At 36.1% G+C, this 15,678-nt stretch overlaps 1 protein-coding gene across 5 annotated transcripts in view; it reads right to left on the reverse strand.

Moving 5' to 3' along the window:
- Positions 1-15,678, reverse strand: part of GRM1 (glutamate metabotropic receptor 1) — a 396,100-nt gene that overhangs the window by 34,967 nt on the left and 345,455 nt on the right. For all 5 annotated transcript variants that reach the window (XM_072718885.1, XM_025997970.2, XM_025997973.2 and 2 more), the window contains 2 exons: positions 13,633-13,759; positions 2,449-3,379 (listed from right to left, as the gene is read on the reverse strand). In XM_072718885.1, coding sequence (XP_072574986.1) covers positions 2,449-3,379; positions 13,633-13,759 — 1,058 coding nt within the window. The remainder of the gene's footprint in view (positions 1-2,448; positions 3,380-13,632; positions 13,760-15,678) is intronic.

Consider the following 15,678-nt stretch of genomic DNA (forward strand, 5'->3'; position numbering starts at 1 on the left):
TGCTCCAGTTGGCAAAACTCTGCTAGATTTTAGATGCTGTAGAAAAATATTAGATTGTTGTGGTTTTTGTAAGTTTGGAGACAAACCAGAAATCCATAAAACAGTAATAAAAAAGGTAAAAACATAGGCACTGAAATTATTATTATTTTAAAATTACAGTCTCATAGAGTTATAAGAGAATCTTCAGAAGAATAGATGAGAAAAATAAGTAAATAAATAGCTGTGTTCCATAGAAATTTGGCTTCAAATACTCTCTGTGCATCAGCTCAGCTGTGTGATATGCCTTGCAGAAGCTACAGATTGTACTAAGAAAGTTGCATATTATTAATTAGAAGTATATTTCCTACCATATCATTCTTAGAGTGTTAACAAATTATAGCTAATAGATAGGCAATTTATTGATTAAACAGCACTTCCTTAAAAACCAATCCAATTTAGAACAAGCTGATTTTTCTCCTAAAAGCAGGATCCAAAATAAAATTGATTTCTAAACTCATAGTGAAAGGAATATTCTCAGCTTATAAGGAAAGAAGTTCCAGCTACAAGAAGATGATCAGAATATACACCAATGCTTGTCCATCAGTCACTGCTTTTGGACATGAGCTAATGTAGTTCTATGTACAAGTGTACATATAAGCATTGGGAAAGCGTTCGTAAATGCATATCCCTGGATGCCAACACAAGATATCTGGATCACATAGGTTTCTCCTTTCATTAATGGTTAAAACTGCTTTCAGAAATGACTATGACCAAAAATCACATGAAAGTTTCTGAAGAACCATAATAAAGGCATAAAAATCAGAAACATGGATGTGCATAATGGTAGATAGTAGAATGGAACCCTCATAAAGCCATATGACATGCAACAAAGGAAATATCTTAGCTGTCTACAAACATTCCAGCTTAAGGAGTTTTATCCTTTCTCATTGTGTTTCTTCTCATCCTGTCCCTCTTAATGAAAATTGTTATGATGCCATTTTACATCTGGACTCCGTGGCTATGGTCTATTATTTTTTTTTCTCATTTCATGGCACTGTTCATTTGCCTTCGTGCTTACTGATGAGTCCCTGCCAGGGGGCTGCTCCTGATGGGATGCTGGCTAGCATGAAAAACCTGGCAAGGGAAAAAATGACTATGCAACTTTTACAATTAGTATCTTATTTAGAACTTGAAATTGATACATCAATGAGTAAGCATTCATTATGATCTTAATCCTTAACACTGAAAAAAATATTTATTACTTGAAATAATAACAATTCCATGGATCTAAAAAATATGTTTTCCCATAGACTCCTTCATCTGATCCTCAAACCAGTCATATGATTTCTGTAAAAGATGCCCATGGTACTGCTAGGCAAGTAAAGATACAAAACACAGAGGCTTAAGGCATATACATTTTTTGACATATGGTAAGATGGGAAATTTCCTGCCAGTTAAGACCTAGGCAAAGAATATCTAACTAAATAGAATTACGAGTCACATAATTTCACAGTGGTTGAGCTTCCTCACTTATAAAATGGGGAAAATAATACCTATTCCCCTTGTCTTGCTGGCTTGTTTGGGAGTAGGGTGGGAGAACAGTTATAAAACAATGTATATGTTATAGTTATTTGTACTAAAATTCTTCACTTTTAAAGGATTGTTTCAGGAAGAAAAATTGACACTGCTAATGGGAAAAAGTGAGGAATTTTTGGATGGTTCAATTACATATAGAGCTTCCAGCATTTGTATCAGTGTGGACTTCTCACCTTTAACTACTTTCCTATTTGTTTTGGTGCTTTATGGCTTGGAAACCATTCTCACTGTGGCCTTGCAGTAGTGGTAGCACAATTCAGGTGTGGCATTATGGAACACCTTTATTATACTAATTACATTACTTTATTACATTATACTCAATAAATAAGAGGGGTACGGTAGGACAATTGCTTAAGGGAACTTATTTCGGGACAGATTTGCCGCTAGTTGCGCTCAAATTTTGAAATAGTCAAATTTCCCCAGGTGCTTAATTTCCTTCCTTCCAACCCAGATTAGTAATGGTGAGACTCCAGAGTCATAAAAATAACTCAGAAGCTTTATACAATCATAGTCAAAACTAGAAATTAGAACTAGGGTCTGCATCTCAAACCCAGACCTCAGAGATGTGTTGATGTTCCATAAAGGTGAGGACACATGTGAAAGGAAAAAATTTGTAGAAAAGAAGCTGAAGATTCTAGGTAAGGATAAGGATATGCACGGCTGGTTGTTGCTTCACACTCCTTGCTTTTTCTAAGGAATGAAAACAAAGAAGACCTTTAGTATTCCTACTGTAAGAAAATGTCAAATTTGGAATAAAGGAGAAAAGATTAAGAAAGGAAATGAAAACCATTGGGGAAATGGAAGAACATGGTTTAGTCCACTAGAAGAAAGGAGAAAAGAGAGGGGGAGGTAAAGCTGGGTCAGATAACTCACTTGGCATTCCCTGCCCCTGGTTTCTTTCTTCGGAAAATGTTGAGGAAAGTGTTGGAGCGGCAGGGCAGCTTGCCATCGCCAACATGCATGCGGACTACATCAGAGGTGGTGAAGGCACTGCGGACATTCCTCTCGGGCTTGGCAATAATGATGTACATCTTGGGAGTGAACATGCACCCCAGGGCCACCGTTACACTGAGGCTCACTGCAAAGCAGGTGGTGATGATCTTGTAGTTGCTCCCAAAGTAAATGGGCACAAAAGCCAGCCAGATGATGCAGGTGGTGTACATGGTGAAGGCAATATATTTGGCCTCATTGAAGTTGGCGGGCACGTTGCGGGTCTTGAAGGCATAATAGGTACAGCTCATGATGAGGAGTCCATTGTAGCCCAGAGGGGCTACCACACCCAGGTTGCTGGTATTGCAAATAAGGTAGACTTCCTTGATACTTGGGTAGGACAGAATGGGCATGGGGGGCTCCATGATGATCAAGGTTACCACCAAGGTCAGCTGCACACTAATCAGAATTGAGGCGATGATCACCTGGGCCCAGGCACTCATGAACCTGGGCTTCCGGGTGCAGATCTTCTTTTTGCTGCCAGCTAGGATGCGTGCAATTCGGTTGGTTTTGGTCACTAAAGCAGAGTAGCACATGGCAGAGGAGAGGCCAACCAGAAGGCGCTGGAGGTAGCAGGATGTGGTGGTAGGTTTAGCAATGAGAGTAAAAGGGCATACATAACCAAGGAAGATGCCAGCTAAGATAATGTAGCAGAGCTCCCGACTGGAGGATTTAACCACTGGTGTGTCCCGGTACAGCACAAAGATGAGGGTAACAAACAAGGTGACAAGTATGCCCAAGCAGGAAAAGGCGATGGCTATGATGGATTCTATGTTGCTCCACTCAAGATAGCGCACAGGAATAGGTTCACAGCCTGTAATGAGAAAAATGGTTTTAATTTTTAAAAAAATTTTTCATTTCAAGTAGACTCCATACCCATCATGAAGCCAAATGTGGGGCTTGAACTCACGACCCTAAGGTCAAGACCTGAGAGGAGATCAAGATTCAGATGCTTAACCGATGGAGCCATTCAGGTGCCCCAAGAAAAACAGTTTTAAAATCCAAGATTTCTGCTGATCAATAACAACATTGCTTACTAGTTACCAGAGGCATAGCTATGTTCATATCTCCCATATTTTGTGTTATTTTATTTTTTAAATGCCTTATTATTATACTAATAAATATACACTATTGTCTTGTCTGGACAATTGTGTTCCCAAACCTGATCTCATCACAACACTAATGTGACACGTTTGAGCCTATAAAAATAATCTTTTCTCCTAACACCAGCTTTATAAATGGATGCCACTCTGTGGGTGGAACTTCGTTCTACACTTTCAAAAAAAGAAAAAGAAGGAAGCTAACTGTGTTTCCAGGGAAGGTTAAATGGTGATAATGTAATAGAATAAGTTAGTCAGAAATAAACTAACAAAATTTTCATTTCACTTAGCTAATGTCCAGAGTAAGTCCAGCTCATAGACAGGTGCTATTTTTGCCAGGAGAGTATTTTAAATGTAAATTTTATTTGAATTCTTTAGAAGAATCTGCATTCTCCCATTTATTACATATTACTCACTTTGTCTCACCCCTTGAGTTATGTAGGATCCATTTGTGGCATCTAAGGGTGTTTGTATAATCAGCTTCTACTAGATGTATCAGGGAAGGATGAAATCTCCTGTCACGCATTTCTTGAAGGGAGGGATGTTCCTAAATACCTGGCTTATCTTTTCCCTTAGATGGAGAATAAAGTCTGTTTTGTATTTCACATAGAGAGAGACATTTGTCAGCTCCCAGAGACAACCCCTCCACAGAACTTTGAGTGTGGTTTGCACCAGTATTTCCCAAATTGTGAGAATAAAAATAGTCCATAACTTTGAGAAAAGACTCACTTTTCTACAGCCATGGAAACAGGAACCACAAAAACCCATTTTATTCCTGTTCAGTCAACAACAGCTCCCCTCAATGAACATGATTTCTGCAAGCCAATCAGTAAGCATCAACCCTTTTCATAATCACCCAAGTAGGAACAAACTCCATGCAATAAATGAGTGCCAGCCATTCAGGGGTGTGTGTCAGGGGTTTATCTATGTCAAGTCTCAACTTCTTCCTGGGAGAACTTCTGCTTCCTCTAAAAAGTCAGATTTTAATCCCTAAATCTCCTCATTTCCTTGATAAAGTTTAGAAAAATAATTAGATAGATAATTTAGAATAACAAGAACTATTAAAGGGGACTTTTGATAGAACATATTTAATGAACTAAAATATTTAAGAAGGGCTGTAAACAAATAAGGGGATAAAATACTGCATAGTCAATACTCAGCTTTTTAATTTTTTAAAAAGATTTTATTTATTTATTCATAAATAAAGAGAGACACAGAGAGAGAGAGAGGCAGAGACACAGACAGAGGAAGAAGCAAGCTCCATGCAGTGAGCCTGACTGGGACTCGATCCTGGGTCTCCAGGATCACACCCTGGGCTGAAGGCGGCGCTAAACCGCTGAGCCACCCATGCTGCCCTACTCAGCTTTTTTAATTGGCATACTGAGCTTGCTAAATAAAACTCAAATTCCAATGTAGTCTTTGTCAAGGCTTTTGCAACCTTCCGAAAGCTAGCCCTCTTTGCATTCCTTTGTCTATGAAACTTTACCTGGTTTTGCAAATGAGTTAGCGTGTCCTTAGAATTTTCATTAGAAAAGAATATCACATTTTATATTTCTAGAACACAACTCATATCTATGGAAGTTGAATTAAAACCCTGGTCTAGAGCCAAATTAAGAGCTATAATTAATGATTTTTCCTAAACTTCAGGGATACAGGCAGAATATTTTCTGTAGAATTAAGGATTCATATTAGATACTTATTGTCCTACACTATGGATATGGACCAATTAATTCAATTAATTGTTAACCTCATGGAGGAAAAGATTTAAAAGCAACAGATTAGAGCTGATTTAAATAACCTAGTGGTGTAAAGTTTAAAAAAAGAAATAATAAATGCATTTCATAAGGCAATTTTGAAAGTTTTTCTTTCAACAAAGATGCAAACTTATAAATTAAATAAAAATAAAAGAAAGACTTGGGCAGCCTGGGTGGCTCAGTGGTTTAGCGCTGCCTTCGGCCCAGGACCTGATCCTGGAGACCTGGGATCGAGTCCCACATCGAGCTCCCTGCATGAAGCTTGCTTCTCCCGCTACCTGTGTTTCTGCCTCTCTCTCTCTCTCTCTCTCTGTCTCTCATGAATAAATAAAATCTTTTTTAAAAAAGTAAAAAAATAAAAGACAGACTTTATGACATCTTCAAACAATTCAAACCCAACACCTGACAAGAAAGACTATATCCTCTTTTTTTGTAAATGGGCTCAGACCTGAATTAGGGGAGTCAAATAGAAGCAAATATTAAAATGTAAAATTACTAACTTAAAAATATCCAATATGTAACTAGACATTTCCAAGTAGACTTAAAAAGTAAACAAGCTAGAAGTCATTATATTGGATCTTTAGGTAAAACAACTAAAAGAGCCTCTATCCCCTATGATTTGGGAACCTGTAGATAAGGAAACCTATAGATACTTCAAATAGAAGTGTCATTTAAAGAACCAATGTTCCCCATCAGCTAAAATCAGAAGGACTACTACTTAGTCTGTTCAATGACTTAACTCCATGGCAAACACTGTTGCCCCAAAACTTCTCCTTCCTCTGGACTCCTAAGGCAAGCAATACCTCTTTCTTATTAATATAGGTGTCTTTATGTCTTCGAGTAATCTTACTATCAATAGAACATCAGATAAATTGGTTTAATAAAACTATAGAAATGGTGAAATGTTTAACAATCTTATGCCTTAACCCACAAATTGTACTTTGAAATTATTATTAGAAGGATACATTATCCTCTGTGACACAAAACCCACAATTTTAATAGGCAGGATTTACTTCTAGACAAAAGGTATTATGGTTCCCTACAGATGATCAAATTATAGCTGCCCTAGTCATGAAAATACCTATACTAAGTATAATTTTTAAAATTATCTAAGGAATTCTGCTAGCCCCAGAATCTTTATGGATAAAAGACTTCACAGAAATAGGAAGATGGATTGGAACAGAGCACATAAATTTACAGATTATTATATGTACCTAGATTATCATAAATCTTTCTTTTTTTGTATAAATATGAAAATGATACACCATAATCTTGATGCATTAACTCAACAGCATAGCACATATCAAAGACCATTTCTCATTGTGATAGGCTCACAATAAAAAAAGTACTGTAAAAGTTATAGATACTATAAAAATACTTAGAAATATAATTGAAATATTTTAGAGATTATCATGCTAAGCAGAGTGCTCTGACTAAAAATCCCGACAAAAGGGTCTCATATAAAACAAATAATTTATGATAGTAACACATCCACGAAGAAGTTCAAGTATTCAATTACAGATATACAGAATATGGCCAGAAACCAAATTCTTAAAAGAAATTTCAGAAATTCCATGATTGTGTTGTAAGACTCATGAAGATAATATCTGACAAAACCAGAATGGTTATCTGATAGTAGCAGATAAAATATATACCAGGCATTGGATAAAATCCTGATGGAACATATGAAAGAATTCATTTCAGTAGGGACAAATTGGCCACAAAATTAAACACTATTGGGGAAACAGTTCCAGGATAGAAGATGTGGCCAGTTCATGCTTCATTTCTAATTAAATTAATTGGGACAAATTGTAAAGGTGGAGGCATTAACTGAAACAATTGCAAAAGAACCTTTGAGTTACTCCAAAGGGATTGTATACAGTTTTCTCCCTCAATGGTTTATGAATATGTACTAGTTTAAACAGTTTATTCTGCAGATGTTTTGAAGCATTCTGTTGAAAAGCCACAATACTTACAAAGGCTAAAATATGATTAGATTTCATAATCTTAGCACATTGCAACTGACCAATCTAGTGATATGGGAACATTTTCATTGGAACACTTATTCATGGATTTAAATTATGCAAGGCTGTCTTCATTCCCAACCCTCTGGACAAATGAAAAAGAACCTTAATATTGTTGAAGATTATACCCTTTAGTGATTTTAAACTGAGTTTCTGCAGAAAGCTTCCAGAAGCTGAACACCCATGGAAGTTGACTGTTAACTGAAGAACGTTATAGCAAGCTGATGACTACACAATGGTTTTCTGTGTGAGATAATCTGAAGAAGATTCTTGCATATACCATATTTCCCTTTGTATATGCTTTCTTATTAATACTTCTCTTCTTTACTGATTTAAAACTATATAAATCTGTGTTTGTCTTTAGTGTTCTCCTTACTAGTAATAAGTATTTGCCTTAACCTATGTTTTACTAGACAATCATTAACTCAATAATTTAATTATATCAATCCATTGTTAGGTATATTATACTAACTTTAATAATGATACTTTTTGTATATGCAAATATTCCAATAGGTTCAGGTATTTGAAAGGACTCTGAAGATTCACAGAACATACTGATGTAATGTTTTTACTTAAAGGCGAAATGTATAATATAGTAGGAGAAAGACAGTGCAGGTAAACACCAAGGGTCAAAGAGATATCCAGGTGCAAGCTCTCTAAGATCCTTATTCTCACAAGGGCCCACTTCATCGTTGAATTGAGAGCTCAAGGCAGACATTCCCGGTGAAGTCTTTTTATGACCTTCAAGTCATATGGTGAAGTCAGCCTATCTGATACGCCAAGTGAAATCCATGAGTCAACAAATTAGTTTTGGTTGTCACCAGTAGAGTTTCAAACTTTAAACTGCATACCATAGATATCAGTCTCCTTAATGTAGCCAAGAGTCAAAGACAGGTACTCAGGCATCTCCACAGATCATCAGAGCCATCCAAGCCTAGCTATAAATTAAGCCTATTCTACACAGTGTACTCTACACAAATGATGAAAAATATGCTTCTGTTAGAAGAAGACATAAGTATTCTGTGCTGTAGCAGTAACATTATGTCAAAAACAACAACAACAACAACAACCCCAAAACAATATATTTACAACTCTACTGTGATTGCTTTATTTCTTGTAAAGATCCTAGATTCTTTTCCTCATGAGGGAACCAGATTTTCAATGACAATCCAGGACCACACAAAACAAAGTCACCTGAGGACGGGGACTGATCATTTATATTTTGAATCAGGTTTGTTTTCTCCTTCTTTTTCTTCTCTTCTTTCCTTTCCTTCTTTTCTTTTATTATTTTTTTGAGATATTCTAAAATTGAGAAGCATTAGCTTTGATTCCTTGAGAGAATTAACTATAATCCATAATGTCTATATATGTAATATAACATGTAATGTATTGTTTGTCCTGTTTTGAGGTTTAAAGAGAAGACTTATCTACTTCCTAGATGTGTTTGGGTATCCCAAACCTGGAAGGAGTGGAAGTTACCATCAACCAGTGGTGAAGACTGTCCTGGCCCTACCTGATCCCCACCACTCCAAAGCAGAAGCCTTTCTGTGAGTTGTACATACTGTATCTAAAGCCTCCCAAACTCAGGGACCTGAGTATCTGTGATTACAGTTTTCCCAGAGAATCCAGAGCTATCAGACAAGTCCATTTCCTTCAATGGAAGTTGAAGGAGAGGTACTCCTAATTTTTTAAACAAATATTGGTTCACTTGTAAGATCCAAATGCATTGGAAGAAGCTACAATTTAATACTGGATTTCTCTCCAATTAGGTTAAGACAAATTTAATTTGAATCAAGAGATAAAGTCCATAGTTATTCTACCCTAAAGGTCTTGGGACATTTAAGAGCATTTACAATAATATTTCATAATTAATAAAGCAACATCAAAATGCTTTCCTTAATGCTATTACATTAGTGTCAATTATCTAAAAGAAGAAATGATGTTTCATAATCAGTGTTCAACTCAAATGTTCCCTTCCCTGTGAAGGTTTTTCTTTTCATAGGGAAAAATAATTGTTTTTTTTTTTTCTCTGTGATTGTATGACATTTTGTACACTCTCCTCTTGTAGGACTTAAAATTGATGATTACATGTCTAGTTTCATAGGAAACTCCATCCCAGGAGTTTCTCTAAAGCTCCAGTTTCTCTAAAAAATTCTTGGCACAAAGTAGATGGTAGTATACAATATAAAGTTAAGTAAATGAGTAGGTAGTGTAAGAAGTTATAGCAACTGTTGGGATGGAGAAAAATAGTAAAAATTAATTAATTTCCACAACTTAATATTTTCTATTTTTAATGGTAAAATTTAGTGTAGTCTGGCTTTCTGAGGAATCCTCTTATCTTATTTGACTTTTTAAAAGTAGTAGCATCAGATTACATATAATTGGTTTGTGAATTGTTAAATTACTGTCAAGTTTTATATCGTGGCATAAGAGATCCCTGTTTATGCATCATAAGAAATAAAGTGTGAAATTTAAATGCTGAATTAAAGTGTACATTTTTCCCAAGAAGAAAATATGAGAAACTTATTAACAGCTTCAGAAAGAGCTTCCTCTAAGTGCGATACCATTTTTTCTTTATAGCCAACAAGCAATATATTGTAATGACAACAAAAATACATTTATAAATGTGTTTTATTCATTAATATTAGAGTCTTTGGAGCATATATGGAAAGTAGCTATCTCATAAAGTGATTTTAATGCATATTAACAAACTTTAGCTTCAGTAAAAAACACCTAAAGAAGAATGATTTCTCATTTTAACTAAAATTCAGTAAAAAAAAAAAAAAAATCTACCCATGGAAACAAAACACCTACTTAAAGACTATGCATTTAGTCTTCTGAGTATTTCTACTGGTTTTTGGTATTCTCTGCCTGTGGGTTTTCTCTTTTCACAACTACTGCTACCATGGCAACAACTGACAACATATTGCCATGTAGTGCATACTTGCTCTGAGCCTGACATGGCATCAAATAAGTGGTAAATGAGACCTCATTGTCCATTCATGTATCAGACTGAAATGAATCTAGAAATGATAGGTGTTATTAAGACTAAGTATACCCTAATATCAGAAATGTGTATTTCAAAAGACCTTAAACGTAAGTTTTGCAAAATAATTAAATATATGATCCAAAAGTAGCCCCTTGCCTGTTGCTATTTGAAAAGGGCAGTCTGAATTGTTGTTTGGCTCAACTCATTTGAACGCTAATGTGACTTTTACACATGTGATATATACTAGATTAAATATTTCAGAAAGGCAATCACATTAAATATCCATGTATAAGTCAAGGATGATATTTTTTATGTTTTACTAAATCAAAGAGCATTAAATCAATGGTGATCCTCATTTGGCAGTGGGTAAAAAATAAAGCCATAATGGAAGATCTCTAGGGAATAAAATATATGACTTTGAGTTCCATTATTATAACGTATTAGATCTTTTGAAAATTTTTTCTGTATTTTAATGTTTTATTTTTTTAAAGATTTTATTCATTTATTCATGAGACACACACACACACACACACAGAGAGAGAGAGAGAGAGAGAGAGAGAGAGGCACAGACACAGGCAGAGGGAGAAGCAGGCTCCATGCAGGGAGCCAGACGGAACTAAATCCCAGGGCCCTAGGATCAGGCCCTGGGCTGAAGGCAGCGCTAAACTGCTGAGCTACCCGGGCTGCCCTAATGTTTTAAAATAGGATAGATGTTCTTACCAGGTATGAGATAAGCCCCAATCAAAGTGAAAATGGAGCAGGAGGAAAAGTTTGGGGAAGCTTCAAAAAAACGTAGACAAGAGAAAAATTCTTACACCTCAAAGCCAGGACTTCTGACTTCTAAAATCAACCTAAGAAAGACCAGCTTTGTCTTTCAGCCTCTTCCCAGTTAGCTGTAGTTCTCAGTCAAATAGCAGAGGGGACTGACTAGCAAGTCAATCCTCTGCTTGAGATAAAAAGGCCCACCAGGAAGCACACACTATGAAGGAAAATAAAGACATGAACAGAAGCACAGCATGAGTGGGAGACAAGCCTTGTTGTCCAAAAGTGGTTGGAAAAGCTTTTCCAAGCCAGTCCTTTGCATGCAACCAGAGATAAAAACCCTGGCTTCTCAGATCAACCCTGGCTTCTCTATCAACCAAACACACTGACCGGGATGAACTTAGGTGACTCCCTTCTTTCTATTTCTCTCAATAAAGCATTTATTAGAGAGCTGTTATGTTCAAGGCACTCAACTCTGAGCCACAGAATAATGTTTCTCACAGGATGGGACAGAAACAAGGTGCCTCAGAATTTGCTGGGTCCCATCTCAGAACTAGTGCATGGGAATCTCTCCAGGTGGGTAATTCCTGGGTAATTTTTAGGCATATTAAGGATGAAAACCAGTTTTCTGAGACAGAATGAAAATATGAGTGAGATATAGTTTGTATCTTCAAATGTTTTCTAATCTAACTTCCTTTTCTTTAAAAAAGGTCTTTGTACTAAATAATTTCTAGAAGCTTTCTGACACTCATTATAGATTAATTTTTTCTAACAAGATTCCCATTTTACAAGGTCCTTTCACTGAATAAGTAAAATTTTCATTATGTGACCTGGTTCTGCTTTACTCAGCCATTTTTGATATGTTCTGAATAAGCTACACAATTTCTTAGTTGCTATTCTTATTTGGAAACAGGTGAAAAAGTAAAAAAACAATCAGAAATGTTACCCTTCCAGATGGATTTTTAACAATACCTAGAAGGCAGAGGATCAGGAGTCAGTGAATTAGACTGTGCTTCTAACTCTTTGCATGACTGTGGGCCCACAAGTGCACCTCTTTGGGCCTTAACTTTCACTTTCTAAAAGGAGGGATGAGATTCCTCAAATGACAAAGTCTCTGTACTCAAATGATGGTTTCTATGGCTCTGTTTCTCTTAAAATTCATAAAAAAATATTTGTGGAACTCCTCTCAGGTGTGAGATCATAACAGGATCCATGGAAAACAAAGTTCATATATTTGAACATTGTGCTTATAAAATTTACAAACTCATACAATCCATCCATATGATTCTTATTGATTTTACTAATACATCATCCCTTGCATTCATATATTCCTCTCCAATCCTGCTACAGCTACCCTAGTCCACGCCCTCTGAAATGACTTACTTGAACCAATGCAATAGTTCCGAGTTTTCTTTTTTTCAGTCTCACTGGATGAAATTGGTAGGGTTACTAGGGTTAAATTCTCCTCATAGGGTTACTAGGAGCATCTGAGACACAGATATTATGATGTTATTTGCTACTTTAACTCCTTCAGTGGTTTTCCTGAGCTTAAAGCCATAGATAGTCCAAATCCTTAGGGAAAGATCATGCAGAAGCTTGTTACTATCCACCACCAGTCTCATATCTGGTCTCTGCTAGGTCCTTGTTTCTACCAACCAACCCCATATACTTATTTTGTGATTTTTCCTAAATGTGTTACATGCTTTCATTTTTTCCATCTTCTACTTTTTCTCTGGAATTTCTTTCATCTCCTTAGCTGCCTAACAAACTTCACATACTTTATAAATAGCTCTATTAAATTAATAACAGTTTTATATCATTTTTACATGTTTCTTTCCTGATAATCAGTTTTAAGCAAAATAAAGTAATAAAGCAAGATAAATTTAGCGCAAACAATACTACCTCACACACAGATGTTCAAGAAATGTTTGCAAATATAAATGTAGATGACTAGAAGTATCTTCAAATAAAAATTAAAAATTAAAAACAGAAGGCGGGCAGCCTGGGTGGCTCAGCGGTTTAGCGCCACCTTCACCCCCAGGGTGTGATCCTGGGGCCTCGGGATCAAGTCCCATGTCGGCTCCCTGCATGGAGCCTGCTTCTCCCTCTGCCTGTGTCTCTGCCTCTCTCTCTATGTCTCTCATGAATAAATAAATAAAATCTTAAAAAAAAAAAAGAAAAAAACAGAAAGCAACTAGTATACTAGAATATCCCTTTAATATACTTTTATTTAGATTTAAAAATGAACTTCCCTTTCAATATGAATCATGGAAAATTTATGAGAGATTTCTGTGTGCTCTTTGACATAAGCATTAAAAAGTGTACACTATACATAAATATCCAAAAACACATGAGCTGCTCACTCATACTTTAAACAATGGGCACATTGAGAAGGCCCATAAGTCTGGGAAAAAGGTCTAAAGTGAAGTGGCTCCTACCTGTTAGATCTGCACTTGGCCACCACCCCAAGTCACAGGCTTTGCAGGTGAACTCATCTTGCACATATTCATTCTCTTTGCAGGCCGTGCAAATCCAGCAGCAACTCACTTCTCCTTTCCGGATGACCTGTAACATAAAGGTAGTTCATATGCCTTTAAAGATGGTCTCTGCAGAAAGTCTTCTATTTCAGGTATGGACTTTTTCTCATACTAGAAAAAAGAATAATTCTTCAGAACATCCTATATGCTTAAGAACCACATAGGTTCTCCACATGTACATAACATGCATTTGAATATACCTGATTATCTTAAGAGTTCAGATGTGAATTTCAGTTCATTCTATGCCGAGTTTGGAGGCTTGTCAAAAATAATGCCTTTTATAAAGGGAATTGATGACATTATCTTTTTCAGAGTTAAAAAAAGAGAAATAGTTGAATTTTACTATTTATATTCATTTGTATTATTCTCAGAAAAATAAAAATAATTTTTTTCTTCTCTGAAAGAGCAAAGTTTAACCACGAAAGTTCTTATGTAATAAAACCTCATTAATTCAAAAATCTGAGGAATAATGGAACTTTATAATTATGCAAGTCTGAGCAACTTTATATACATAAAAACAGAATGATGGGTAAGAAAGTCACCCCTATTACTGGCCTTGTGACTTGCTCTAGAGAGCTTAACTAGAGATTACATAAATTGTTGGAAGAAAAATTACTAGTCCCAAATTACTGAAGAATTGTTTATTATTTGAGTAGTTTAAACTTTCTCCCATTTTCAATCTGTTTGGTAAGCAAATTTCACTTGACACAGTACCAAAGAAAGTCAAAACACATTGCATTCAAAGTGACTTTCTTATAAGTAGCACATTTTTGGTCCTTCTTTCATCTCCAGTCTGAGAACTTCTGCCTTTTATTGAAGTGCTTCATACATTTACATTTAATACAATCATTGGTGTGGCTGGAAATGAAAATTTTGACCAGATGCTGGACATTGTGTGCATGTAGGTATACTGTGCTGGATGTTTTTCCTTGAAGAAGTATTGGCCTTTTTTCTGGTGGGCAGCTAAACTACTTGTGACTCAGTTTGAGCAGTTTTTAATCTTTTAGGACAAGTCTAGAAGAGTCTCTAGGAATAATTAAGCCTTATTAAGGTGTGACCACCAGGGGTTTCTACTTATTTCTTTGTGTATTCAACAAGGTATCTCCACTCTGGCTTGTGGAAAATGAAGCAATTCCTGGATCTGTGTAAACTCTGGGATTCCAGCTCCCTGGGAATTTTTTTTTCACCCGGACTTTTTTATTGTTTTTTAAAGATATATATTTATTTATTTATTTATTTATTTTATTTATTCATTCATTCATAGAAACAGAGAGAGAGGCAGAGACACAGACAGAAGGAGAAGCAGGCTCCATGCAGGGAGCTCGATGTGGGACTCGATCCCGGGTCTCTAGGATCACACCCCAGCCTGCAGGCGGCGCCTAACCGCTGCGCCACCGGGGCTGCCCTTCACCCAGACTTTTAGAATTGCTGTGCTACTCAGGTGCAGATTGGTGTTCAGTCAAATGCTCAAGAGAATCCGTATGCCAACTTATGGGACTTTTTTTCTGAATAGTTTTCCTCTCCCTCACACAACACTACAAATTCTCTCTGCCTTGGCCTTCCTAAACTTTGATTTCTGTCTTCTTGAATTAGCAAAATCACCAAGCTCTGTGTTCTCTTTTATAGAACAACAAGGAAATTGCCTCCAGGCAGAAAGCCTGAGTAATTTTTAGGGTTTGCCTTGTTTGTCTTTACTTCCCTTCAATCAAGGTCATACACCATTTTCCAATGTCTGAACATAGTTATTTCATATATTATTTCAAGTTTTCTAGTTGTTTACATCAAAAGGCAGCCTAGGCTCTGTTACTATTTCATGGCTACAAGCAGAGATTCTTCCCTAATAAATTAAATATTAAATACATTAAATATTTCTAAATGTGTTCATATGCAAAATCAGACATAAGCTGTAAATATTGCCATACCTTAAAAATCATATAAACTCTAGCC

This window comes from Vulpes vulpes, chromosome 1, assembly GCF_048418805.1.
Source record: "Vulpes vulpes isolate BD-2025 chromosome 1, VulVul3, whole genome shotgun sequence".
NCBI lineage: Eukaryota > Metazoa > Chordata > Mammalia > Carnivora > Canidae > Vulpes > Vulpes vulpes.